Here is a 27417-nt window from a genome sequence, read left to right on the forward strand (position 1 = left end):
CACCCAGGAACAATCCCCGTCAAAATGAAATTCTCTTTGTGTCAGAATAATGACAGGGGTTCAACACGAGATTTACTAAGCGATTTGTCTGGATGTTATGAATACATTTTCAGACATGTTTCCCTCGAAAGCAAATATTTGCCTCAATGGTATTTTAAAATGTCACAGGTTGTTGATGATATCACATTTAGAGCAGTTACTGTAGATGTCTCCCATCGAAGTCCCCACATGTACACTGCAGGGACAGAGAAGCGAAATACTCACTACACCCTATCTGAAAGCACTGGACACAACAGACAACATACTGATGACATTCCTATACTTAACAGAGTAATAGATAGAAATAGCAGGAAAAGGAAAAGGCTACAAATGTTAGTTGTGATATAGAGGAAAGGTCATGTGGCCATTAATATAATACAAACGTAAACGTACGTAACGTACTCCGAGCATCTCCTGTGCAGACTCGCCTATATGTAGCAGCAGCACAATTCCAGCTTTTGTCTCGCTAAGATACTGTTTTCATGGACCACAGGGTTGGTCAAAGGGAAATGTTATAACCCGACTGTGACATGACAAGACGAGAAATCATCCTCTGGATAACATAAATATTTTTGCCAAAAGTAAAGACCTGTAGTTGTGGAGATATCTTGCTGTGGACCAAAGTCCTGGATGAAATGTCTGATGACAAAGACCGACTGACTTCACTGTCCTCTGGCATCACTGTTAGCAGGACAAAAACCGACAACAATATTACTCAACATGCAATAGACTATTCATCAGATACATGTTTGCAGGTAAATGGCCCAACATAACAAATCACTTCTTGTTGTTGTAAGAAGAAACTGATAATATTATAAAATGTGATTTAATCATAATTTCTTTATTTCTTGGTATGGTACGACTTTTCTGTTAACATGATGAGCAAACTTAATGGCAGTTCCGCAAGTATTTAGCAGTATTTGTACTATGGGAACCCTACAGTTCCCATGGTAACACATGTTCCACGATCAGTGTCTGACCTGTAAAACAAATGTTGCAGGGTTGTAAAGTCTGGTATAGAAAGAGAAGAAGAGACATGTATATGAAAAAGGGAAAAGAATTACAATTTCTGCAATAGCCTTTCTTATTTATCTATTTATGTTTTCAAGTGTACCAAGTCTCTCTTCACTGAGCTGAAATTACATCTCCGGGAAGCAGCTATTATCCCTCCTCTTGAAGTGCATGAACTCACATGTGCACGAGCACATAGACTCTACCACCGTTGTCTTCCTCTTCTAAAGCCGTATAGTAGTTATTTTGTTCTCACATCTCTCTCTTTGACTCGCTCCCTTCCTCTCTCTTGCTGCTAACAAGGAGAGAGCAAGGAGAGACAGGCCTGTTATGGTTCCCCGGCTACAAGGCCAGTGAAATGTGCGAGGATGCGTGTGTGGTATACTGTAAGCGGGTGTGTGAGAGTGTACAGTAGAAGAAAGAAAGGAACGAGAGAGAGAAAGTTGGAAGAGGAATGGCGGGTGCATGCATTGTTGTGTGTGTGTGTGTTAGGAAGACAGAAAGACAGAGAGAGCAGGCTGCCTAAGTCCAGTTTCCCTCATTGCTTTTTACACCAATTGATTATAGTTTGAGTGACAGGCGAGAGGAAACAGCACCTCAGCCTGCTGCTGTCAGCTTATGTGAATAACTGCCTCTCCACTCTCTCTCTCTCTCTCTCTCTCTTTCTGACATGCCCTCCTTTCTTTTCCTGCCCTTTCACACACACACACACACACACACACACATACACACACACACACAAACACATACACTCCATCTCCTTCACCAACACCACAAACACCACAAACACAACTGAGCCCCAATCATACTTTTACCTCCTCATAACAAATTCGATTTCTCCTGTTTTCCCACCAGGCATCAGGTCAGGCAAGAGGACACTTTAATAAGAAGGCAGACTCTCTTTTCTGAGCTGACAGGAAAGCAGCAGTATATTAAAGGCTGCATTAAAAGCTGCATCAGAATGCAAAGTTTGATAAATGAATGGAGAGCTGTGGAGCCCGCCTGTCAACACTCCATCAGAGAAAACATATCATAATCGCTCGGCGTCGGCGGGTGCCTGTATACCTTGTCGGTGAGAAGAGCAAGAGGGGGCGGAGAGTGAAAGCCGCTTACAATGGGACTGCTGTGTTGCCATGGCGACTGTCTTTGCATTGAATCGATAAAGAAGAGATGCTTGGATTTCGCACACTTCCCAGTATTTCTTTCTCCCAGTGCGGCTTTATTTCTTTCCCTCTCTGTTCCTTTGTTGCTTTCTGTCTTCCTGCCTGTGATGTGTACACATTCAGGCACACACACACACACACACACACACACACACACACACACACACACAACCTTTTCCCTCACCCTTTCACCATCCAGTTTAATGCAGCTGATATAGGCAAAATAGTGACACAGGAATATCAAGGTGGCAGCGACCTCTAACACAGCTCGAGGTCGTCGAGGATTGGCAGGTCGTGTCTGAAATACTGCATGTTCATGTTTATTGCTTTGAAAATGCAGATGGAGGTGGGGATGATGCAATAGTAGCTTGTTTTGTCTTTAAACCCTAATGACAGAAACACATAAAACGTTTAGACACATACACAGAAGGCACTATCATATTTGTTGACCAAATAGCTGGCCAGGCTAGCACGCACGCGCACGCACACACACACACACACACACACACACACACAACAATTCACAGACAGAGCCTTTACTGCCATTACAAAGGGTTCAACTCAGTCCAAGCTTGCCAGGCAGCATCTGTGACACTGAGGGAGACTGATCGCAAGCCTGGCAGGCTGAGTGCACTGTATGTAAACACAGTGGAAATGAGATGTGACCACTGTGTTCGTGACACTCGTCTACCTCTGCGACTGGCCCACAAACACAGCCGCATGATTGTCAAGTGAGAGAGTCACAAATAAATGTTCTCAAATCCGTCTTTCTCCCTCACTCTCTTGTCCTCTCTTTCTCTCTGCCCTCGTTTTAAAAACAGAGAGGGGTGGGGTGGGGATTCCATTTGAACAAGCAAACCTCTGCATCGCTCGTGGGAGACAGCTTGAGTAAGAGAGCCAAAAAAAAAAGAAAAAGAGAGAGAAGGAGAGAAAGGAAGGAGAGAACGTGAGAGGTGTCTTCCATGCATCAGACGATGCATCTTTAGCAGGAACACAGTGAGCGTTCCACCAATGGCAGCTCACGCATGGGCCGACGCATGGAGGGTTTCCACGGCTACCCCCAACCTTCCTTCCCATCAGTCCTTCCCATCTCCCTCCCTCCCTCCCTCCCTCCCTCTCTCTCTCTCTCTCTCTCTTCCTCTCTTCCTTCTATCCTCCTTTCCTCTGCCTCGGAATAAATGTCAAACGGCGTAATAAACACAGCGGCGTGTGAGGCTGTTCCAAATGACCGCCATAGTTGGTCAATTTGTCTGGATTCACTCACGCAGCTGCAGACGTGAGGAAAACACACATGCACAAATACACACAGACATGCAGATTACACACTCCCCATGATTGATGTCAGATCTGTGGAGTATTTCTTTTTTTTTTTGTTCACACCGAAGAACAACGCCTTACTGGCTTCAACATCCTGTTACACAAATAACATTTTATTAACTGATCTTTCAACATACAACATGCTGGTCAAATTTTAAATGCAGCATGTGGCTCTACTACAGAATAGACCTAAATATCACTGACATCAAATGGTGATTTTCATGCAGAAATGTAAAAAAAAAAGATCTACAGTATGTATGGTATATATAATAAAATTGGTTTTCAGTTGACAAAGTAAAGTAAATATGGATAAAAAGGTCCTTTAAATGTCATTCTACTCAGTTACACTGTCATGGCAAACTGGTCCAGTGCGCTGTTGGACAGTCGCCACCCCCTCACTCTCCAGCTGCATCCACTCTCCATGCCAAGCATCCTGAATCAAAGAGATTTAATGCTCAATGAGTTTTTATAACATTACATGTAAGGCTACAGGCTTCTGTCCAGTGTACAACATGTCCAATGCTGTTCTCCTGCAGAGTATTTGATGTGGTGTTGTTGTTGCGTGTTGCCCCTTACTGTGAGAGTACGATACTACTTTACTAATTAAGCAGTGTCACCAGGACGAATTCATGTGCAGTCATCGTACATAATGAATAAAGTGTCTCTGGTCCTGTTTCAAAAAACCTTCTATCCTCTACCACGTCTGGTTTTAATTGCTGCATAAAGGTAAGGTGAGCAATGTTATCTTTGAAAAAGTTATGTGATCATACTTAAAATGTAATGGCCCGAGGCAGCGCTCCCTGTAGGTGAGTATGTATTCATTCATACAGAAACTATTGGTACCTGCATGACATACAGCTACCTGTGCATGAGAGTGTGTCCACATGTAAATGCATTTGATCATGTAAAATGCACACATACTTTTACATATATGTCATAAGTATTAGTGGTTAGTTGTTTTTGTTTTTGTTTTAGCAAACGAAATTCTAAATTCTTGCCTGGGTTTGGATGTTTGATGTGAGCACAGGCAGGCGGCCTGCTCGGCTGCTGTGAGAATTGGCACACTCGGATCATTAATCAGACTCGACGGCACAGCGGGTAGCAGGCAAGCCACGGGAGAGTGCTAATGCATGCAAATGTATACTCGTTTTGGGGGCAGGTTGAGCCAAGGACAGAACTTAGCCAACAACATAGAGGGAGAAAGAGTAGGATGAGAGAGAGAGAGAGAGAATGTATCACAGAACGAGTGTGGGGGGCCTGGTCATTCAGCCGTGGTCCAGTACAACTGAAGCATGAACGCGTTCTAAATCAACATGACAATGGAGAAAAGGTAAAACAGGAAAATGATGCAGGAAATCCTAAAGCTAACAGAGGCAAATCCAGAATAGGATCCTTCATTACTTTAAAGGCTTACAGTAGAGATGATATATTATGTGATATGGAATCACAGTAACATTTGACTGGTCAGATCTCATATCAGCAGCTTTATTATCTGCTTCCAATGTCTTATGAGGATTGTCAAACAAGCCTCTTAAGCAAGTCATCACTTAACATGGCAAATTGTAGGAGTAAGAGCTGATTTGCTGCCAAGTGAGGCCACAGCTTAGATTTCCACCCCTTATTCTGCTCAGTGCTTGAGCCTCATTATGGCTGGGATTGTACCTTGGTGGAGATAACCTTACATGACTTTTTGAGATGAACCTTTTACAAAGGAGCTTAAAAAAGCGAATAGAGAGATGATATAGATGCAGGTGGGCGTTAGCATCACCTCAAGTAACAGAGGCACCATAAAATCCTTCTCACAGGTTTTCTCCTTGCTAAGTTTTGCCATCATTTGAGTTTTCTGAGTCAATGTATTATGCAGTCATGTCGATAAGTCTGTAAAATACTTGGTGTGTTTAACTGTTGCTAATAGATTTAGTCAGGTGTAGCTAGTTAGTGTAAACTAATACTAATATTAGTTGCAAACTTTGTATCCCGCTGACTTTATAATGTTTTCAGATGATTTGTTTTAATAAAAGAAGCCAGGGCCGGGGTCTTACATAATTTTCGCTTCCTACATGATGCTAAAAGACTGACACTAATGCTACATTGTCCGTGGCAAGAAATTACGTTCTTACCAGCTGATGATCCATTTAGAAAACAGAAATAAAACCCTCTGTATTGCAGGGTACAACTAGTTATCCTCAGTATTATAATATTTTCAACATTAAATGAAATCAACATGTTAGTTGTTCTAACGTAATGGTTGGATGGTTTGAAAGTTTACTATAGAAAATCATACTTTGACTTGCAACATAGTGGTTAGATTTACATTTGAATATATTTTCAAAGACAAAGAAAAGGAGTGGAGGTTGAGTGTAGCACTGTGTAGCACTATCTGTTGGCTGGGGTATTAACTTTCAAACCAAATCGCAGGAAACTCTAATAGCTACGGCTATGTTAACAACCTCAACCCTCATTATCTTGGAAATAATGCTAGGTTACTACATCAGGTAGTAATCTAGTTAGCTGGGCATGCTCACATTTGCAGCTTAAGTTTGATAAGACGCACAGTTTAATTCCTTCCTCATACTTTTGCTCTTTTTTTTTTTCAGTTTTCAAACTCAAACTCTCTAAACTCATTAAATGCCTTGCATCACCTTTATTACAGCCCCATGCACAACACTTTGGCATGGGGAGAGAGCCAAAGATTGTCAAGTCTGCTGTGCCGAGTTAGGGTTTCTATGATTGAGAACAGTCAATGGGAAGTGTTCAGGAATGGGAAGCCAGTGAGGAATCATAACCTTGTCTCTGCAATAGCAACTCGTATCGGTTGGTTTGGACACCTGTATGGTGTGGGGTGGAATCTGGAAAATGAGCATGAATGCCCGTGTGTGTCATAACCTACCAGTGCACTGATGCTCAAAAACAATATTGCGTTTTGGTATAGTTAATATTCATTTTAAGATTATATACAGAAGATTAATCCCAGCGGTACAATTTGTTCCTCCATGGCTTCCTGACTTTTTGTTACTCAAATGTCATATGTCCCTGTGTCCCTGTGAAGTGTCTCAGGAAAACATCTGTCACAGAGCTCATGGCTCATGAATCAAGGTTTCACTCTTTCTTTTCCCAGGATGGATGGAAGGATGGAGGAAGGGATGAAAAGATGGAGTGAATGAGCAATTGTTCTGCTCTTGCAAACAGGCCATTCAGGGAAATACCCCGGGGAGCAGAGCTTTTTCAAGGTTGCGTCCTACTCTGGTAGCTACCTCTGTGTGTGTGTGTGTGTGTGTGTGTGTGTGTGTGTGTGTGCGCGCGTGCGTGCTTGCGTGCGTGTGTGCGTGTGCCTGACTGCATGTAGTCCTCTGGGTCTCAATAACGTTCAGTCAGGCTGATATCTCTCCCCACATAGAAAAAAAAAGTGTTACCCATGGATGTGTGTACGTGTGTGTGAGTGTGCGCTGACTCGGCCAAGTGCCAGAGGTTTGCACAAGTCTCCCAGGTCAAATTAAGGGTCAACAGCTGTTGGCTAAGAACGTTCCCTATTCATTTCGCCTGGCACACAAGCGAGGTCCAGACATGTGAGAAGAATGAAATGCATGACAGTGTTATTGTTCTGTGCAAAATGGATGACTCCTGGAAGGAAAATGCCACTCTGTGAATCAATGCCCCGCTTTGGGATTTTACAGAATACAAACCCTTGCCATCAAACGGTTGCAGGAATTCAGGCTGTATAATGACTTTTGTGATAACGTTGTGTTTGTCTGCATAATACACGAAAGCTCGACAACATTTAATAAGGTTTACTTTCACTTTTAATCATAGCATTCCAATTTTAAACCTCACAAGTACTTCTGTATTATTTGATAGAAAAGTCCTTGCAGACAAATGTAGCTGTATAGTCGTAAAACTCTACAGGAAGAGTGAAACTACAGCAAGCCATAGCTTTGTTATGGCCTTTAATTTTAGAGGAGGTTAATGCAGTGAATTTCATTTTTGTCCACAAACTGTTTTCTCCTGCTCTGCATTGTCAAAATATATTATTCCACTCCCTCCACTCCTTGTTTTTATTGTTTGTTATTCGAGCAAGGAGTATATGGAAATTGGCCTGAAGGATTTCACAGGTTGGCAATTTGCATCTCCAATCAATGCCAGGACTCTACTAAATCTATGTAAGCCTTGTGTGCAAAATCATGTTTTTATAGATTGGAGCAAAAGAGCTTACAAAGAAACCAGACAAAGCAAAGTAAGAGCCATTATTTCCTTGCATTGTAAATATTTCTTCAAGGCAGAGATGGCAACACCATACAAATGAAGGCACGGCAGCAGCAGGGGGAAATTAATTAACACAAGAAAGTGGGGAAAAGAACAGTGTGGCTTCATTTTTATGTTGTTTTTAAATTAGACTCCAAAGACGTTTCCCCTGCTGTTGTGATGAGGTTGTAGGGATTATGTTATTAAGTCCCTGACATTGCTTCTCTCTCTGTGTTCCTGGCACCATCTTAGGGAACCTTGCGTAGCCTTGTTGAACACACAAACCCCACATGCAAGCGCGCACACGAGCGTAACACAAAATGCAGACACAGACAGCTGGACAACCCCGGCCTGTCCAATGTGAAGCAGAGGATAGAGAGGGAATTAATTATGTAAATCTTCGCCCCTTGGATGAAAGGTTTAAGCTAAACTGAAGCAGTGACCCTCAGCCAGCGGGTCTTTTTCCAAGAAAGTCGCTAATGTTTGGTTTACTTGTGAAACAAGTCTTGAAAATGATTCTGTTGGAAAACTTTTCTTGATGACCAATACCAATGTTGTTGGATGGAAGCTGCTTTTGCCAAAATTCAATATGTTCAAATTTGACTTTCTCCCCCAGTGAAGTTGGATTTTATTTCTCTGAAAGTAACTTTACCCCAGAAAATGACAAGGAATCAGCACGGGAAAAAAGCCTAACACAAACATTATCATGTCATAAAAATGCATGTTTTTGATCAAATAACGTATTATAAATAATATATACTGTACCTACAGCTTGTAGCCACTGTCCAAAACACACTAAGCACACTTGAAGATGGCAGATTAGGTGGTGGCCTGGATCAGCAATATCCCTCCTCAATTAACATGGTTAAAAAATAGATAACTTTACCTTATTCGCTGTATCATGTTATGAATTTGTTGTCAGCTTCTATAGCAGTCCCATCCCATCTATAAACTGCGTTTCTCTCCTAGACAATTATTCCTCGTCTGACAGTGGAACTCTCGCCATTCGCTTATTTCTTTTTGTCAGACATTTGGACCCACAAATAATAGACACGTTTTAGCACCGTCTACATGAATGAATACACGCACACTTGCAAACAAGCACAAACCAAGCACACACAATGTTTAAACTTCCTCTTTTTCGATGCTAGCACAACATCAAGGATATAAAAACCCTCCCTAATAAACTAAAATCCCAAATTCCCAGTATTCATTAAGGTAATCTATAAAGAACAACATTCTCAGAATTTTTCTTATATGCCAACAAAAGACAAGAAGCACTGGGGCTCTTTACAAAATGTTTTTTGTTTCTTTATAATGTTGTTTACTAAGCTTTGACCAGAGGCTTAGTAAACAGCATGGGAGATTTACTTGGTCTTTGTTTAAAAGGAAATATGCTTATTCACTTTTTTGCCAAGAGTAAGATGAGAAAATCACAACCAGTCTCATGTTTGGTGCCAGACTATTTCTTGGCCAATCGCAGTAACTTACTGTGTGTGTGTGTGTGTGTGTGTGTGTGTGTGTGTGTGTGTGTGTGTGTGTGTGTGTGTCCTGGTTGCTTAGCAACTTCAAAGTGATGACAAAAACCTCCAGGAAATAGACTGTCTCACCTAACACTCAACACTAAAGCTAATAAGCGTCTTTCCCAAGTGTCAAATTATTTATTTCAGTAACAACATCAAAATGAACAAACTAATATTTTCTACTGGTATTTCAATATGAATTACAGTGTGCTAATATACAAATGAAATCACTTTTCCCAGTCTTAGGATACACTGTATATTCACTCTGTGAGCGCAGGCCTTTGGACACAGTGGATGTGCAGAATGTGTGTCTGGACTGTGTAAAATCCACATGTGTGGACTAATAAATTACATTGTCCCCTTGTTGCCTCTCTCTGCAAGATAGCCCTGTTAAAAGCCACAGTGGAGGCTAAGGGACAGAGTCATTTGCAACACACAGCTTTTATAGACTGCTGCGAGAAAAGACTTTTTAAATAATGTTCCCAGACTGACAGGGAAGATTGCTCATGCGGCCCTTAAGTGACCCCTGACTTTAAGAAAGGCACATACACATTGTGAGCCAGTAAGCTGCTGTTTAGAAATCTAGGCATTCATAGAGAGGTGACTGACTGTGTAACCTTGTAATATTACAATATGCTCTGTGGATGTGGATGATTTTGCACGTACAATGCAAAGCTAGTAAAAATATTCAATGAGCAGCACTCAAGATATGTAGTCCCTCTTAAAGGCTGCTTGATTCCTGACAACCTGCTGAAGTATTCTTGAGCATGACAGTCAGCACAAGCTACACTGTTCTGCAGCCAACCCTGTGTTCTGGACTTCCAGAGAAAAAGAGCTTCACCTTCAGGGATCAATAAACTGCCCAGTTACATCAACACACTATTACCAGCTGTACATCATTATAAGCATTACACTAAAAGTTATCCAGGATGACTTGTGGTAGGCAAGCAGTTTAAAGTTCAGTGTCTTGTTGACGGACACTGACAGACACGTCAGCTGCTGCAGGAAATGCACCTGTGACTTTCTGGTTATGGTACCGTGTCTCTAACCAGGAAACACTCCTGTTGGTCATAGATATCGTCTGTGGTCACTTAAGAGCCCTTTGCTGAACCTCTGTAGAGTATTACTTGACCTGGCTGTTGGGAGAAAAGACAGACGTAAGCTTAAAATATCTCCCAGGCTTGACACAGCACTGCTCCAGCTGCACTCTGTAATTACCAGCAGTGCAATCAGCAGACTTGTTAATTTCCCCTGACTGACAGCCGCTGACGGCTCAATTGCAGAAAATGCACTGGTACAGCTTCATAAGTAAATGGAACTGACGTCCTGAAGCATTCTTCAGCCTGGGAGGCTGCACTCAGAGAAGTGCATATTATTACAAACACATGAAGACAAACAGTTAAACAACAAGATTCTGCTCTGTCTGGCAGCTATTAAGATACCACCTCCTAACAAATGAATATCTTTGACATATTTCATTGAAACAACAAAGCGCGTATGAATTCCTCTACCTGCCCCATAACAACAACAACAGCAGATGCTTATTTAGCTGCACCATCTCCCTGCAAAGCCCTCCTCTTATGTAACATGTTTAAGGTGCCATGAGAGGTGCTGCTGAGAGGGCTAGCACATGGAAGCACTTTGTGGTTCTGCAGAGGTATTGATTAAAGTGTGAGGCAATGTGAAGCAGTCCAGAATAGACATTCCACCAGCAAAGTAATTGGGGTAAGTGAGCCAGCAGAACTGGCCCAGATAAATAGGTCACTTAATAGGTTGTTTACGGCAGCAATTTGACATGATGCATGAGAGAGCAGGCGGTGGAGGGCTCCAGCCCGAGCCACACTGTGACACAGGTGCAAGCGCTAAAATAGAGAATAAGAGGAAAAACTCAAGTGGAATCATTTATTTATAAATATATAAAGCACGTATTTTCAGCAGAACCAGGCTGTACCCAACGTGGGTGCACCTTTAGAAATGTTTTAGAATCATAATGAATGCTACAGTATCTATTCACGTTGAAGGTTTTTCTTTCGCCACTCTTTTCACTGTGTGGTAATAATTCCCTCATATCGCTGTACCATCTAGCTTCATTCCATCCTGATGTCAGAGTGATCTTCCAAGACCTTTCACTGCAGCTGTTTTGTGTCCCTCAGCCTTTGGTAGCAAGCAAATGAAAAGAGTCCTTACAGAGCGGTGAGGAGAGCATAACATCAACACAGTTAGAACTGCGGCAACGATTCCCTCCAGGGCTGATCTTACTGTATTAGAAATGTAAACACAAACTACAAATGTGTGTACACTTTTTGAGACACTTTGTGTAACTGTCCTATCATGTTGAGAGTCTGAAGCCGCTCTGGCACTTCTGTGATGCTGCATTGTTATGCTTTAAAGTAAGTTGTCAATGTTCACACTGACAATGCTAACATACTGATATTATGCTGTTATTTAGTGTGCCATGTTCACCATTTTAGTTAATGTGGTAGCATTTCTATTAATTAGCATTAGCATAAACTCAACACCAAGCAGTTTGGTCATTCCATTAAGTGCTGGACAAATTGAAATAATTGGATAAAGTAAAAGAGGGGATCACCAAAGTCAGTCGGATTCATCCTCTGGGATTTATAAATGTGTCTCATGGATGGATTTCTGGATGAAAGATGTTTCTATATAGACAATGTGCCTAGAAAATAACATCAGCATCACGCGGAGCAAGTTTGATCTTCCCTTTTGTTCCTCCGTCAGCTGTCAAAGGGCAACAGCCGAGGGTGTTGAGCATGAGCCTGTTTGATAATGCACTCATCAGAAGCCACAAAGTTAAAATAGATAATAAAAGTGCATTCACTGTGTGCTACCAGAAATGTGCTACTTTTCATTGCCTCACTGCACTCATGCATAGCGTTTTCATTTAGCATAGACTGTGTGAGAAAATACAAGTATAGGATGATAGTAGAAACAAACCTTCAAACCTTTTGTCTTTTCTGAGACAATCAACAGTCAGCAGTCACAACAAGTAAGTGTTAGTTTGCTGATTGGAGCAGAAATCCAACAGATATTAAGAAGTTAAGAGGTTGCATTGCACCATGCACATTGCTGTACTGGTAATGTTGGTATGCCTGTTGCATCTTTGCTGTTGGTGAGTGTATGCATGTGCATGTTCTTTCTCCAGCAGGGAATCCTCCTCAGAACCCTCCATCATGTTTTAAAGCGCCACAGCGGCAATGGCTGCAATAAAGGAAGAGTTTGACATTTTGCGAAATGCACTCATTTGTATTTATTCAGATAAGAAGATTGATACCACTGTCATATCTGTGGATTAAAAATGAAACTGGAGGCTATTAGCTTAGTTCAGCATAAAGACTCGAGACGGTGAGAAGCATATCTCTGTCCAAAGGTATAACGAAAAAAAAAGTCTGCCCACCAGCACCTCTGTAGCTCACACATGAAAACATTTAATCCACACAAAAACCAACGTGTAAAAACTGCAGTGTTACGGTTTTACAGGTGTAATACTGTTTCCCCTTGCTTGCAGTCTTCTTTGCTATGCTAAGGTAACCTATGCTATGCTAAGCTAACCTTACATTTGTTTTCCGTTCACATTTATTCAAATAAATGTATTTTCCAAAATAAATCCCATGAGATACACACTCACACACCGAATACAACCTATCTGAAACACCGTCAAGCATTATGCCAGTGAACGACACTACATTATCGTTCTAGACCTCTGTCCTGTAACATGACTTCTTTATTTTGTATGTGTGTGTGTGTGTATGCTTGGACAAACATTTCCATGGAAATGAACACTGCAGATGATGAACCAACCATATGATTGTGTTCATCATTGCGAGCTACAGAGGTGACATTTACACCGTGACAGGGAATGTGAGGCGCTATCAGTCTCCCATGCATATACATGTGGACACACATACATACATACACACACACACACACACACACACACACACACACACACACACACACACACACACACACACACACACGCACACTATGAATAACTATGATGTACACAGCTGTCAGCCATATTTGACGCAGGCTACACATTATTGTGCAGCTGAAGAAAGCTTGATCACCTTGAGTAAATCAGTACTGTACTATTTCCCATCTTTTTCCACAGGCATCCATCTATTTTGTTTTGGAGAAGCTCATCAGTAAAACAGACGCTAATGAAATGAAATTTGAATAGTTATCCAAAACACTTTAAATCCATTACAGAAATGAAAATGACTGGAGATTCATCACCTGATATGTGAAAAACTTAAAAGACCAAACCTGCTTAAGTGTTATCAATTTGTAAACTACAAGTGAGGTTTCCTCCCAGGGTGATTTGTTATTATGATTTGTTTTAAATATTGTGTGGTGAATCACTTTGATAGGCTACTAGTGATTGTTTTGGATATTTTATGTTCAAAATGTATTGCCATGTCTCCCTGTTATGCTTAAAGCAGACACTCTGACACCCCGCTACAACCTTCAGGAACTGATTCTGCTTCTACTCATTTCCGCACGCAACTCTGTGGGGAGAATCACAGGCAGATGTAGTGGTTGTACTATTATGACTAACCATTAAGTGATTCTCTTGAAGCTCTGCAGTAATATGATGATGCTTTGAGCCTTATTTGATTGCATCTTACTAATGCACCACACTAAATGAACCATGTGTTGTAGTGATTAAAAAAAAAAAAAAAACTAGATAGGGAATGCAACAGTAAAATTTCAAGAATTTGTTTATAGGTCTTACAGGGGTTGTTGAATTTTAAGTTCAAAAGTAAATACTTAAAGGTGCACTAATCAGTATTTTTATATTCACATGGAAAAAAACATTTATAATGTAAAAGGACATTCTTGCAGTGACAAACCCAAAGAGAATTATCAGGTTATTCAGGTCTCCAGAGCATTTTAATGTCTTTCAGCTTATTGTTTTGGTTTTATGACCCACAACTTTACTGTTTTGGATCACTCTCACCCCTCTCATTAACCCCGTTTCCAGGCTCAGCAGACAGCTGTCTGCTCTGATAAATTTACTGGGCGTTACCTGCCCTACATTTAACAGCAGACAAGACAAGGTTAGCGGCTAGCTGGTGAACACGGAGGAGCGTTTAGAGCCACGTATTCTCCTCACCAGTTGGTGGAGTGCAAAACAGAGCTTGACTTCAAGCTCTGAACATGTCTTCAAATGAATGCTAATGTGGGTATTTAATGGGCTAAATAGGCTGTTTGCTAACATGTTGTCAATGCCATCAGTGTTAATAGGAGGTAATACTGTATGTCAATGTAGTGTTACACGATCTTTGATTCTTTAAATGCTCAACTAATGTGACCTGAATACCTTCAAATTTAAAGGATTTGAAATATTCATTCTCCTTATATTGACTTGCATGTTTAAGCCCATTGAGTACAGATCTACAGAAACATTACCACTGACTATATTTTAAAGAATAACAGTTTGCATAAGGATGCTTGAAAACGTGTCCTTGATCAAACACTTTCTTGAGTAAATTCTTATCTTATCTTTCCATGGTTGTAGGTACAACCATTCAATTCAGCGTCATTCATCAAAAAAATAAAATAAAAATATGATATGATATATATATGATATAATATTGGTGGTTTATTCTGGGTTTGATTTTCTGACGACTAGCTTCTGAATGCATATCTGTCAGGCAGGTATCAAATACGACTCAAAGAAAGGAGGTTTTTACCATGCACCACATGGTAATAACATTACATTGGCAAAAAATGATGACTACATATTCACTGCAAATTATCTCAAGCAAATTCTGAGTCTCTGCAAAACCAAAGCAACAATGCAATGATGAATTGATTACCCTTTAAAGCATTATACAACTGTCAGTGTAACACTCAGATGCGTGATTGTCAAGCATCCACCCTCACAGACTCCCTCACAGCTTCCAGTGTGAATAGATAATTACACTGCGTCATTCGTCTTTTTGCAGGTTTTTCGGTGTGTTTCAGTTCATCCCACATCCCTGGCGGTGTGTGAGTCAGTGTGGTCCGGTAGCAGCATGCTATACAGAACCTCGCTGCCCTTTCTTTTTTTTTTTCTTTTTTTTCTGATGTTGATTCAGGCCCTCCTCAGTATTTCAACATCTCACACACAGCCACAAAAGACACAGGAACATCAATTTGTCATGTCCCTCACAGTACAATTCATTATGGATGGTGCACTGAAGCACTACAAAACCAGCAATTGCTTTAAAGGGTCATCTTTTCAGTGTTTTCTGAGAAACCAATTTCAGAACATAATTAATCTTCAGGGAGAGATGTTTTGTGCTGTTTGGTAAAGGTGGTACTCTGTATTTGTTGTTGTGGGAAGTAATTGAGAATGGATGATGCTTACAAAACCAAGGACTCTGAAAACTGGCCTTTTCAGTTCGTCTTACCTCCAAAAACATTTGATGGCGAATAACCTCAGCATGGTGTCCTCTGTGTAAATAAATAAGATACAGAACATAACTGCAGCAAGGTATATTCATGTAGACACTGAATATTAAAATTTTTGGAAACAACAACTGATGTTCAAAATTTATAAACAGAAAAGTCATCACGCCGTAAACATCATCCATGCATACATCAACCCTCACACATACACAAGAATTTGCATTTGATATAAAGGTTGAAACACAACCTGAGATGGACATATTTATAGAGTGCCTTCCCTGCCAGGTAAGCCTCGGTTTCCTGGCAGCCAGTGGCACTGAGGGGAAGGACTGTCTCTTAACGTCAAAAGAGAAGGGATAAATAAAAAAGTGGGGTAACTGGAAATACACATGTGCACACATATACACACACACACACACACACACACACACACACACACACACACACATACACACACACAGAAACCTCAATTATAATATACTTTTGCCACAGAGTCAGTAAATATGGGCTATCATAATTTGTTTTGACTTATTTTGTAATAAATTGTAATTATCAAACATGGAGGTTCTGTTCCTGAGATAAGGAAACCTCATTCAAAATCCCATTACTATTTGTAGCTATGCTAATAAATAAAAATCCAGGCTTGGTACAGAACTTTTCTCAAAATTATGTTGCATGGCTCATTTCATATGTTTATATAAGATAGGCTAGGAGTTTAATCTAATGTTGTTTATTCAGTATTTTCAGTTTATTGCTTTTAATGAACATCATTTCCCATAAAACCTATACAGTTACGGGATATACAAAACAGCTCATCATAAGAGGCGAGTCCATGAGTGAATTAGACAGTTTAAAAAAAAAAAAAAAGACAGGAGGGAGTGTATGAACAAAACCATGTTATGATGACCTGTTACCGACACTGCAGCACTTGTAGTTTTTTCCTGGGAGCTTTAGTTTTTTTTTCTGTGCTTACAAAGTAAATGTTTAACTTTATTAAAATCATAAAAGGTCTCAATTTCATATAAAAACTGCTGTGATGATTTGTCTTAGAATATGATAAGTAAACCCCAGGAACACACTCCCGTATTTCAGAAGGGCACATGAAAGAAATGCTGAATGAGAGATTGTACTGAGTTACAGAAGCTATAGCGGAACTGAGGCTAAACAGGACGCCTCTTAGCAGCGCTGGCCGTTTCCACAAATGCATCCATTTTGGAAAAATGAAATAAATCTGCACAATAGCTGCAGTATCATTACACTTTATATTTCCATAAAGAAATTTCACTTTTGAAAATCCTTGTTTATCACTGGTGCACCTATAAAGTACATGATACTACATAGAGTGACTCCTTTGCAAGTTTCTTCAGTGGACACATTTAGGGACAGGACCTTGAGGTGCTGAGCAGCACATTACGATGCAGAACACATAAGTAGAGAAGATTAATGTCACTGTCCTGGCTTGTTAGACAAACACTCTCATTTCTGGATATTCTCTCATCCTCCCACTGATCAATTACCAACACTGCTGAGATCCAGGGTAAGTGCTGCTGCTGCTGCTGTGCGTGTGTGCGTGCATATCTGCCAGGGACGTTGCCAAAATGTGAATCTGGGGGGCATTTCTGATGGCTTAACACATTAAAAACATCTCTTAAGTTGAGTTTTATGTTGTTAGTAACGTTCAAAATTTGCATTTGTTTGTGACTGATGCATAAGGAATGTCTAAACAGAGAGTAGCAGATTCAGCTGCTTCATGATTTATGTCCTGAATAAGAAGCTCTGTCGGGAGCTTGTAATTGCCCTGTGGTCTACGGATGGCAGCCACAGAGATCAGACAGGACTCAGGAAAACTTGTATGTACAGTGTGGGTCTTAGACTTTTGGACCCCACAGTATGCGTGTGCGTATATGAGACAAATTGCCAACCAGACAGCTGCAGCAGGAGAGAGAGTGTGCGATGAAAGGGAAGAAGAGTGAGCGGAGGAAATGCGTGCCTATTCATCTCCTCGCTCGGAGCAGGCAGGTACAGAGGTATGGCAGCCTTACAAGGTCAATATTTTACTTTGGCTTGTGCAGTCTAATTAAATTACAGGCAAAGCGCCCCAGGAGAGCAAACAGAGATATACAAACCCTGTAAACCCCACAACCACCTACCTAACAAGCCACCACCACCGCAGCTCTGCAAGCCAAACACTTTGTAGCAGGAGCTGAGATGTTGGCATGTTCAGTCATCCAACATGGAGATCAGGGGGGTGCTGAGGCAAAGCAGAGCAACCGGGTTGGACTTGTCCAAATTGAAATAGTAAAATGGACCAGGTACATTCATAAAGCTTAAGGCAGCTAATAGCATCTACAGTATAATGTGGAAAATACTTGTCTCGCGGCTGTAATGGGTGTTTTGGGTTTTTTTTCCCCTGATCTAACCTTGACCAACAAGTGTCACATGCAACACACAGTCATAGTCTACGCATGTCAACACGTGTTTGTCTTCAGAGGGACTATCAAGCTTCAAACAAGAGCAGTTGATGAGCCTGACTGATGTAAAATAGTCTCACTTGTTTATAGCAGGGCCTGAGGGGCTGCGACATGAAGCACTGACAGCCTGTCTGCCCGATTGTCACTAATAAGTAGAGAGATGTCACAAATCCTCTCACGATGGAATTACTGAGCCCAGGATCTGTTTGTATTTTTATATGATCTGTGAAAAAACAAATCAACTACAGCAGAATTATACAATTACTTCCGTGACAAATGGCTGCTGAAATATAAAGTGACTCTTAAAGAGAGAGAGAGATTAAAAAAAAAAAAAAAAAGAAGGAACAGGTTAGAATAAAGCGACTCTCCAATTGGCTGAGCGCACCGGGAAGTCCAGCCGCTCTGCTGCTGTCATATGACTTTGACGCAGGCGCAACAAGCTTCCCGGACAGTCAACAGCAACAGCGGAGAACCTCAACATGGCCCCCAAATTTGAAATTCCAAACGCCGCGACGATCGTCTGGCTGCTCGTCCTCTGTCTGATCCCCCCGGCGGAGGCTTACGACACGGGCGACGCTTTAGCCCTGCTCCTGGGCACCGTCCTGGCCGTGGTGGGCTTCTGCAGCTGCCTTGGCTGGTACGCACGGAGGCGGAACGGACAGCTGTGATGAGATGGGACCCTTCCAATCGTGCGCCAGTCCTGTCCTGTTTACCATCCACCGCATTAGTCCCTCCCTGTGTGTGTGAGATCTCCGGCGGACCTTCTAGCACAGGGGGTCGTGTCGAAGCGGCTGACAGGAAACGTGCCTTATTGGAATTAATGCGTCGGGCTCGACGGGAACCATGTGGACTCTGTTGGGGGAGGTGGAGGGAAGCATCCAGGAAGTCCAAAACCAGGAACTGTTACGTGTTGCACTGCTGAGATTCAGAACCAAACACAGTTGCCTTCTATACGTAAAGACTGCTGCAGTTATTCTCCTATAAGGAAGCTTGCATTGCATATGGCGCATATTTGCTATGCTTGAAGTAATCACTGCGAGTTCCAGATGTGTTTATGTTTGCAATGCTCAACACAACCATTGCCATTGTTTGAAGCACAATATCACACGTGTGTTATTAGGTGAAAAAGAGTGGAGCTGCTTTTGCACTTTCTGCTAGACTATCGCTTTGTGAGAATAAATTGATTTCTCCGATGCTCTTCACAGCTCGTGGTCATGAAATGTAAATGATATGCTGTATAATCCTGTTCCCTCTGCTCCGCTTTCACGTAGGACGTGTGGAGGAGAGTGCTCTCATGAACAGGTGTGGAATAATTCACCAGTTTGGGGCATCCACACCTTTTCCATGCAGTCTCACCTATATGTGATGTAGGCTACTCCATTACAAGTTAAATCCCCACAAAATCCTACATAATTGAAAATACAGCAGTGTTATCAGCAGAATACAAAGAATAAGAATAAAAAATAAAAGCACTTGTTCTGCAGATTAATTTGTAATACTGTTGTTTTAATTTATAGTCAGGTGGTTCCCCTTCCAAGGGGTCATGTTAAATCTAAGGGGTCGTGAGATGATAAATATTGTAGAAAAAGAAAGAAACCCATCTACACAAAACTAAATTCAGTGTTGGACCTTTCTCTGATGTTTGCTGTTTTTGTGAAATGATGGATAATTTTACTTCTTTGCACCTCACACAGTTATTAAAAAAAAAAAAAGAAATCTGATAAGTTTAGAGGGGGGGGGTGTCTCTTCAGTGGATCTCCTAATGACACAGACATCTGAGACATGACATTAGTGAGGGGTCACAAGATGAAACGACTGGGACCCGCTGGCTTGATCTTTAATAATGTAGCATCATTTTCTAAATCCATGTTCTTATGGAAAATCTGAATGTGCGAAGTAGCTGCCAGATCAATGTGGTGGAGTCAAAAATGCAACATTTACCTCTGAAATGCAGTGGAGTGGCAGTAAGTAGCATTAAATGGAAAACAGCGGTACTACTCGCAGTACTTGAGTAAATGTATTTCATTTCTTTCCAATATTGGAGCAAATATAATCAACTAGACCAAAATTATTTCAAATTTTTCAATGAACTCCTCATTTCAACAGGCTATGTAAATGTCCAACTTAATCACATTGTATAACTGATGCTTAAATATCATTATTTAACCTTGAGATGATGATCCAACAAAATATTTAAAAGGTCTGTGCGGAATGGAGTGACTGATCAGAAGTGAAAAATTATTGCTTTAATTTAACTTCATCTGAATGGCAATTTCTTCAGTTTCAGTTTCCAAATCAGTGTCAGCCTCCATGACTGTATCTACATTTATTATCAATGGAGGAGTGGCCATGTGTTGAAAAGGAGCTGACTGAGCATCTCTGCATCATTTCTTTTTTTTCTTTTTCTTTTTTTTTAAATAGAAATCTGCACAGTTCACAGTTCCCAGTGTGAAAGTTGTGACAGTTGCCAGCAGTGACACGTTCCCTACATGTATGATTATGATTAATTCATGTTTCACAACCCAGGTAGATACAAAGCCAGCCTCTCGCTGCTGTGTTTCATATAGGTGTGCAGCATTTAAGTGTGTGTACATGTGGCTGATTGAATCATTGTTCTCCTGTTACACTGCACATGACATCACAGCTCTCCATACATTTTTGAGAAATCAAATCCTATGAATTTATCATGCTGCCCTGGGCGGAACGAACAACAGTGCGCAAAGTGCTTGTCAATTATGCATATACAGTACTGGGGAAGTCATTCTAACTTGAGGTGAACTAGGCTGCCTGATTTAACCCTTCACTTTGTACATAATGGTCGACATTTCTGTGCAGTGAAACATGTATGAGCCTAATGAAAGCCAGACAGAGAGCGTTTGTGCTGATAGCCTCATAAATCTGGTAAGGATGCTGGTTGCAAAGGGATAAAACAATGTACTACAAAAGATGTGATCAGCCCAGACTGAACTCCAGTCAGCTTTTTAAATGTTGATTTCAATAAAAGCCTGAAAGAAATCAAATCTAAATCCATCTAACAATCAGGGGGATAATTAAGTTGTCCTTTCATCTACACTGTAACTGTCAAACTGACAGTCAAAAAGTAATCCGTTACACTTCACGTTACCAGAGGTGATGGTGAGTACCGGTGTAACGCGTTACCGGCCAGCAGCGGCTCCGTTGAACAGATGTTGCCGTGAGAGAGACGGAGCTGCTGCTGCTGCTGCTGCTGCTGCTGCAACAAGAGACGAGACGCGTCTTGGATCACAAATAGGGATGCAGGGCGCATGCGCACTGGGCTCCGTTTACTGTAGGATATTCACCGTGGAGGGAAAAAAGGGGGAAGCAGGCAACAAACCAGGCTTTTTAAAGCAGAAAAAAAGACCCCGAACTGTGCGATGTGAATAACTTCCAGGAGGCGACACGAAATAGGAATATCAACAGGTAGGATTTTGATTGATCTTGTGATCGGCTCTCTCTCTCTCTCTCTCTCCCCCTCGCTCTCTTTTTTTTTTTTTTTTTTTTTTTTCTGGCCTTGTCTTGTGTGGTGGCTGCGATTCTGGGCAATTCGTAGCGGGGACTTGGAAATTATTCTAGTCTAATGGACGTGCGGATCCGCTATACACTGTTACGCTTCATCCAGCCGGTTGGGATGCGGGTACGATGATTTTCTTTTACCCTGCCTTGCTTTTTCACTGAAATCCCTCGGATTCAAACGCGCGTAAAATACTCGACTCATAATCGGAGGACGCATTTAAACGCGTAAGTAGACACCAATGCTAATATTCATGAAATCAGATACGACCACAGGCTGTACGAGATGCTCTGAACAATAGAAAAATAGGTATTGGATAGAACAAACCCGTAAAATTGCCGGATTGTTATTGTCACTTCTACCCATCCATTCCAATCACACCCGCACATTAACCAGCTGAATTGTGTGGAAATGCGGTTTATAGAGTCACTAACATCCAGCATAGTCTCTTAACTCTCTGTATTTAACAATATAAAAGATGATTTGGAAAATGGAGGCTGGCTCAATGAACGCCCCTAATGAGAACACTGCTTATTAACGTTAAGACCCGTAATCCAGTTAACCTTTAATCAGACAAAAACACGGAGGCTTTATTATGGATGCACCCTTTTCGATTTTCCACAATGCATAAAGGCAGGGCGAGTTTATTCAAGGCACCCACCGCTTTCAGAGAGCCTTCCTCTGTTCTGCAGGGTGTAGGGTGTGATCAAGAGGAGCTTATTTTGGACTGCATTTCTCTTAATGTTTCAGAGTACGCTGGGGGGGAAAAAATGTCTAGAATTTTACAACCCGAGCCCTTGCTCTTGGGTTTGGGTTTTTTTCTTTTTTCTTTTTTTGGGGTCGTTAACGCTTCTTTCCCGCAAGCACAGGTAAAAAAAAATGCGTCGCTTGTTAATGAAGGCTGGACTGTGCTCTTTTTTTCTTTTTCTTTTTTTTTTTTTTAGCCATGATGGTGCTTTTGTTCAGGAAATTCCTGAAGCCACATAAAAGAAAATATTGCTTGAAATGGATTAATGCTTTGGTCTGATCAAGCTCCATCACTGTCTGTCTGTGTTTCTGTCTGTAGACTTAAAGTATTCAGGCTGAGGCACAGCTCTGCACTGTGCCACTCTAAATGTTAAAATGTAGACGGAAAAATAAATAAATAAATGGCAGACAGAGGGAAAATTATTATCACATTCTAGATTGTGCAAGTGCAGTTGAAAACAATGCAGCTGTTGTGTAAGATTGAATGCTGATGGGTGGATGATATTTTTCAGGGATTTTTTTTTTTTTAGGTGTGATGAGACAAAGGAACAAAGGATGCCTTAGAGGAGAGGTTGCCTATATGCCTGGAAACCTCTTCAAAGCACACCGCCAAATGGATCTAACGCCTCCCCCTGCCGCCTCTAGATCATGATACTTGGCTGAAGCTATTCCGCTATCTTTATGATCCCTCCTCCATCTATGGCGAACTATAGCCATGCAGGGGACCACACCATCTTGCAGAATGTCTCTCCTCTCGCCACGTTCCTCAAACTGACCTCTCTGGGTTTCATCATTGGAGTCGGTGTGGTTGGGAACCTCCTGATCTCCATCCTGCTGGTCAAAGACAAGAGCCTGCATCGAGCGCCCTACTATTTCCTGCTGGACCTGTGTGCCTCTGATATCCTGCGCTCCGCCATCTGCTTCCCCTTTGTCTTCACCTCAGTCAAGAATGGATCTGCCTGGACCTACGGCACGCTGACCTGCAAAGTGATCGCCTTCCTGGGTGTGCTCTCCTGTTTCCACACGGCCTTCATGCTGTTCTGTGTCAGTGTCACACGCTACCTGGCCATCGCACATCACCGTTTCTACACCAAGAGGCTGACCTTCTGGACCTGTCTGGCTGTCATCTGCATGGTGTGGACGTTGTCAGTGGCTATGGCGTTCCCGCCGGTGCTAGACGTAGGGACGTACTCTTTTATCCGGGAGGAGGACCAGTGCACATTCCAGCACCGTTCCTTCAGGGCGAATGATTCGCTGGGCTTCATGCTCCTGCTGGCGCTCATCCTCCTGGCCACACAGCTGGTTTACCTCAAGCTCATCTTTTTTGTCCACGACCGTCGAAAGATGAAGCCTGTCCAGTTCGTGCCTGCTGTCAGCCAGAATTGGACCTTCCACGGGCCGGGCGCCAGCGGGCAGGCGGCCGCCAACTGGCTGGCTGGATTTGGTCGAGGCCCCACCCCGCCTACTTTGCTGGGCATCCGGCAGAACAGCAACGCAGCGGGCCGCAGGCGTCTACTGGTATTGGATGAATTCAAAACAGAGAAGCGGATTAGTAGGATGTTCTACATCATGACGTTTTTCTTCCTGGCACTGTGGGGGCCCTATCTGGTCGCCTGCTACTGGCGGGTGTTTGCAAGGGGCCCTGTAGTCCCTGGGGGCTACCTGACGGCAGCCGTGTGGATGAGCTTTGCCCAGGCTGGGGTCAATCCTTTCATCTGCATCTTCTCCAACAGGGAGCTCCGGCGCTGCTTCAGCACCACACTCCTCTACTGCAGAAAATCCAGGTTACCAAGGGAACCCTACTGCGTTATATGAAGGTTTTGCTGTGGGTTTTTCTCTCATCTATGTCTCTATTTCCCTGATTGATCTTGATCTGGGCTTGTTCCCATTGTACAGCGCACTCTCTCTTTTTATCTCTCTTCTCTTCATCCTCCAGTTTTCCTCCTGTTCCTCCTTCTCCTAACCCTTGTTTTCAGAGGTAGAAGGTGGACTGCCAATCACGAGGCTCTGCCGGGGTGATTGAATATGAAATGTATCAAACATGGAGGCTGAAGGGAATGGGAAATACGCAGGAGGTCTGGATCCCCTCCTGTGTTTATGTTCTAGTAAACAGACATTGTGGAAGGCCATGCCAATGCAGAGAAGCAAAAAGTTGAAAAAAAAAAAGAAAAAAGATTTGACAGAACAATGAAAACAAAACCTCTTGCTTTGGATAATTTGAAGATGCGTTATTCTGTGAGGTGTGAAATACGTAAATATGAAAAGAAAAAGAAAAAAAGAACACAAAACAAAGAAATGATACCTCTCAAGGAATCACTGGAAATGTTTTACATTTTAAGAGTTGCACTAAAAAGAAGATGTAAAGATGCTTTTTTTGGTCAACAGTTGCCAGTTGCATTGCAAGGACAACTTTTTTCTTTTTTTCCAAACTAAACAATGAATGCTTTAATTTGCAACAGACTACACAATCGCTGTAAGTAAAGCAAAACTTGGTGACTGTTGGAATACACCATCACAAGAGGATAAAATGGTTTTAATGTAAGTGATACCTTTTTCATTTCCTGGGCGGGGGCTTAACGATGGGGATTTACAATGTGTGGTTTTGAAGTTGCAACTTAAACCTAGAAATGATTTCTTGTAGTTTTACGATCCATATGTCCCTAGTGTCTGGCATTGTTATTTTCTTATCACCTTTTACAAAAAAAAGAGGAAAAAAAGATGAAATGATGTTTGGATTTAAAAAAAAAAAAAAAAAGTTGCTTTTACGAACAACCTTGTGCTTAAAAAAGACAATGAAGAAGTAGTTAAATGTTTCATCATATCCATGTACCTAAACACTATCATATTGTTACAGTATTGCTGATGCCACTCCGGGTGTTCTTGCCTTAATGGTTATGATATTGTCATGTTTCTTGGTTGTTGGGAGATTTTTTTTTATTATTATTATTTATTTCATTCATTCCTAAAAAGTTTTTTTTTTTTTTTAAGATGCAAGGGGAGTTTGATTTCTGTTTCACATCAACGTGAAGTGCATGTCCATTTTTAAAAGCTGGTCCACTCCCATGAGCATCACAGGCCATACACTGAGCAGCCCATTTTTATTCTGCAGCAGTTTGCTACACCCCACAGAGTGCTCAGAGCACAGGGAGTGTATGTGTGTATGTGTGTGTGTGTGTGTGTGTGTGTGTGTGTGTGTGTGTGTGCGTGCGTGTGCGTGCGTGTGCGTGTGTGTGCGTGCGTGAGCATGTGTGTGTGTCAGTGGGTGCATGTGTGTGCATTTCAGAGTGTGTGTGCTGTGTGGATCAGACAACAGTCACTTCAAGACCAGAGCCTTAGTATGAAATCTTGCACAATTTGTAAAAAATGTAAAAGAAAAAAAAAAAAAAAAAAAAAAAGGACATTTAAGGCACACCGTCTTGTTTCTACTTTCCCTACATTTGCTCTCTAATGATTGTTTTCAATGACTTACTTTTTTCTCTTGTGGCCATTTTAATATTTATTATGTATTCTTTTTTGTATATTATAGATAGATTGTGTGTAAGTATGTGAGTCTTTCATTTTGAAGTCCCGAATGTGAGTACAGTTTCAGTTAGGATTGCATTTGCTGAAAGTTAACTGTGTAATCTGTTGCTTTTTGAAAAATAAAAAGTTTCCATTTTGCAAAATTTGTTTTTATCCCTGTCATTGGGGGGAGACTGCACTGTACAGCTGGAAAACATCTGCAAAGGCCCCTAGTGATTTGAAATGGTGCTTGTTCAGGTGATGAATCTGCCAACATCGTCACTCTGCTGCAGGTCAAAGATTTACATTTTTATCTTTAAAATGTATGTTCTTAATTACGAAACACTCACAACAATCCACACTGGGCTAAAATTATGACTTTATGATTGCTGAGTATTTTAAAGCCACTGCTGAAATGTTATAGTCCATATTTTGTATTGAAATGATGAATGGTGGTTGGTATTTCTACAAGGATTTTATATGTCATTTCTGTTCATGCCAACAGTCTTTTTTATAAGAGAAAGTGATAACGTTTTCAAATGTGTCTCTTTTCGAACACACTCTTTTCTGTCTTTTGAGTCCTTGGGACACCTTGTCAAAACTGAATATATGCTAAACCTTGTCATTGAATGTGAAGTCAGTTTGACATTTAATGGGAATAATCTCCGTGAATATATCCCTGGGCACACTCACCCTTGCAGTTTTTCATTCTGTGTTAAAGGGCAATACCACTGAATTTCAGATGTAATATATGCGACTCCCATATGGAATAATGGCAAACCACTCTGGATTAATGAATACCCTCGCACTGAGCCCTGTAGCCACAAATGACATAGCGGTTTGTCCCATTCTCTCCTCCTTTAGGGTCACATTGAAGTGAGGCAGCACTGAAAATGAATTGGGAAGATATGGAAACGAGAAGTGTGAAAAAATAAAGCTCTTTTTTTAAAATTTACTTTGAAATGCATATCCATTTTGCAAGAAATCTGCAAGCTCAAAAGCTTCAAATTAAAAGGAAGTTTTTTTTTTTTTTTTATTCATACCTCCCATGCAAGGATTCCTCAGTTTATTCAAAGATAAAGAATTAATATTTTTTCCTTAAATAAATAGCGGAATGTAAAAAAAAAAAAAAAAAAAAAAGATCAAGCCATTAGAGCTTCGTTAAAAAATGAGGCTAATAAAGCCCACAAGACCAAAACGTGCTGATTCTTAAATTGAGTGGTATTTCTCTATAAAAGACTGTAATTGCAGTATGTTAATAATGTCTGAAAGCTAACATGTGCATCTCCAGGTGTAGAGTGTGAACTGAATAATACAACATTCATAACTGCCAGTTTTGTGTGATGCAGACGTTCAGATTGTAGATTTTTTTTTTTTTTTTTTTGCTTTTGACCAAAAATGTGTTCTACTGTCCCATTTTCCTCTAAAAATCATTCAATTAAGTAATGACCTTA

General features: G+C 41.3%; 2 protein-coding genes across 4 annotated transcripts; both read left to right on the plus strand.

The window, feature by feature from the left end:
* Positions 1 to 18606: 18606 nt before the first annotated feature.
* Positions 18607 to 19816, plus strand: LOC111663622 (small integral membrane protein 30). Its single transcript, XM_023417886.2, has one exon. The coding sequence runs from the start codon at positions 18663 to 18665 to the stop codon at positions 18849 to 18851; it is 189 nt and encodes a 62-aa protein (XP_023273654.1). The 5' UTR covers positions 18607 to 18662; the 3' UTR covers positions 18852 to 19816.
* Positions 19817 to 21459: 1643 nt separating this feature from the next.
* Positions 21460 to 26127, plus strand: gpr85 (G protein-coupled receptor 85). Of its 3 annotated transcripts, none has more exons than XM_023417897.2 (2): positions 21460 to 21624; positions 22975 to 26127. In XM_023417897.2, exon 2 carries the CDS (start codon positions 23144 to 23146, stop codon positions 24275 to 24277), a length of 1134 nt encoding a protein of 377 aa, XP_023273665.1. In that variant the 5' UTR covers positions 21460 to 21624; positions 22975 to 23143; the 3' UTR covers positions 24278 to 26127. The 3 variants fall into 3 exon arrangements, with proteins under 3 accessions (XP_023273665.1, XP_023273666.1, XP_023273667.1); XM_023417898.2 differs by having other exon boundaries at positions 22993 to 26127; XM_023417899.2 differs by lacking the exon at positions 21460 to 21624 and adding an exon at positions 21716 to 21942 and having other exon boundaries at positions 22993 to 26127.
* Positions 26128 to 27417: the final 1290 nt, after the last annotated feature.

Source organism: Seriola lalandi, unplaced genomic scaffold (genome assembly GCF_002814215.2).
Source record: "Seriola lalandi dorsalis isolate HSWRI2012SDOR001 ecotype SW California unplaced genomic scaffold, Sedor1 jcf7180002054579, whole genome shotgun sequence".
Classification (NCBI taxonomy): domain Eukaryota; kingdom Metazoa; phylum Chordata; class Actinopteri; order Carangiformes; family Carangidae; genus Seriola; species Seriola lalandi.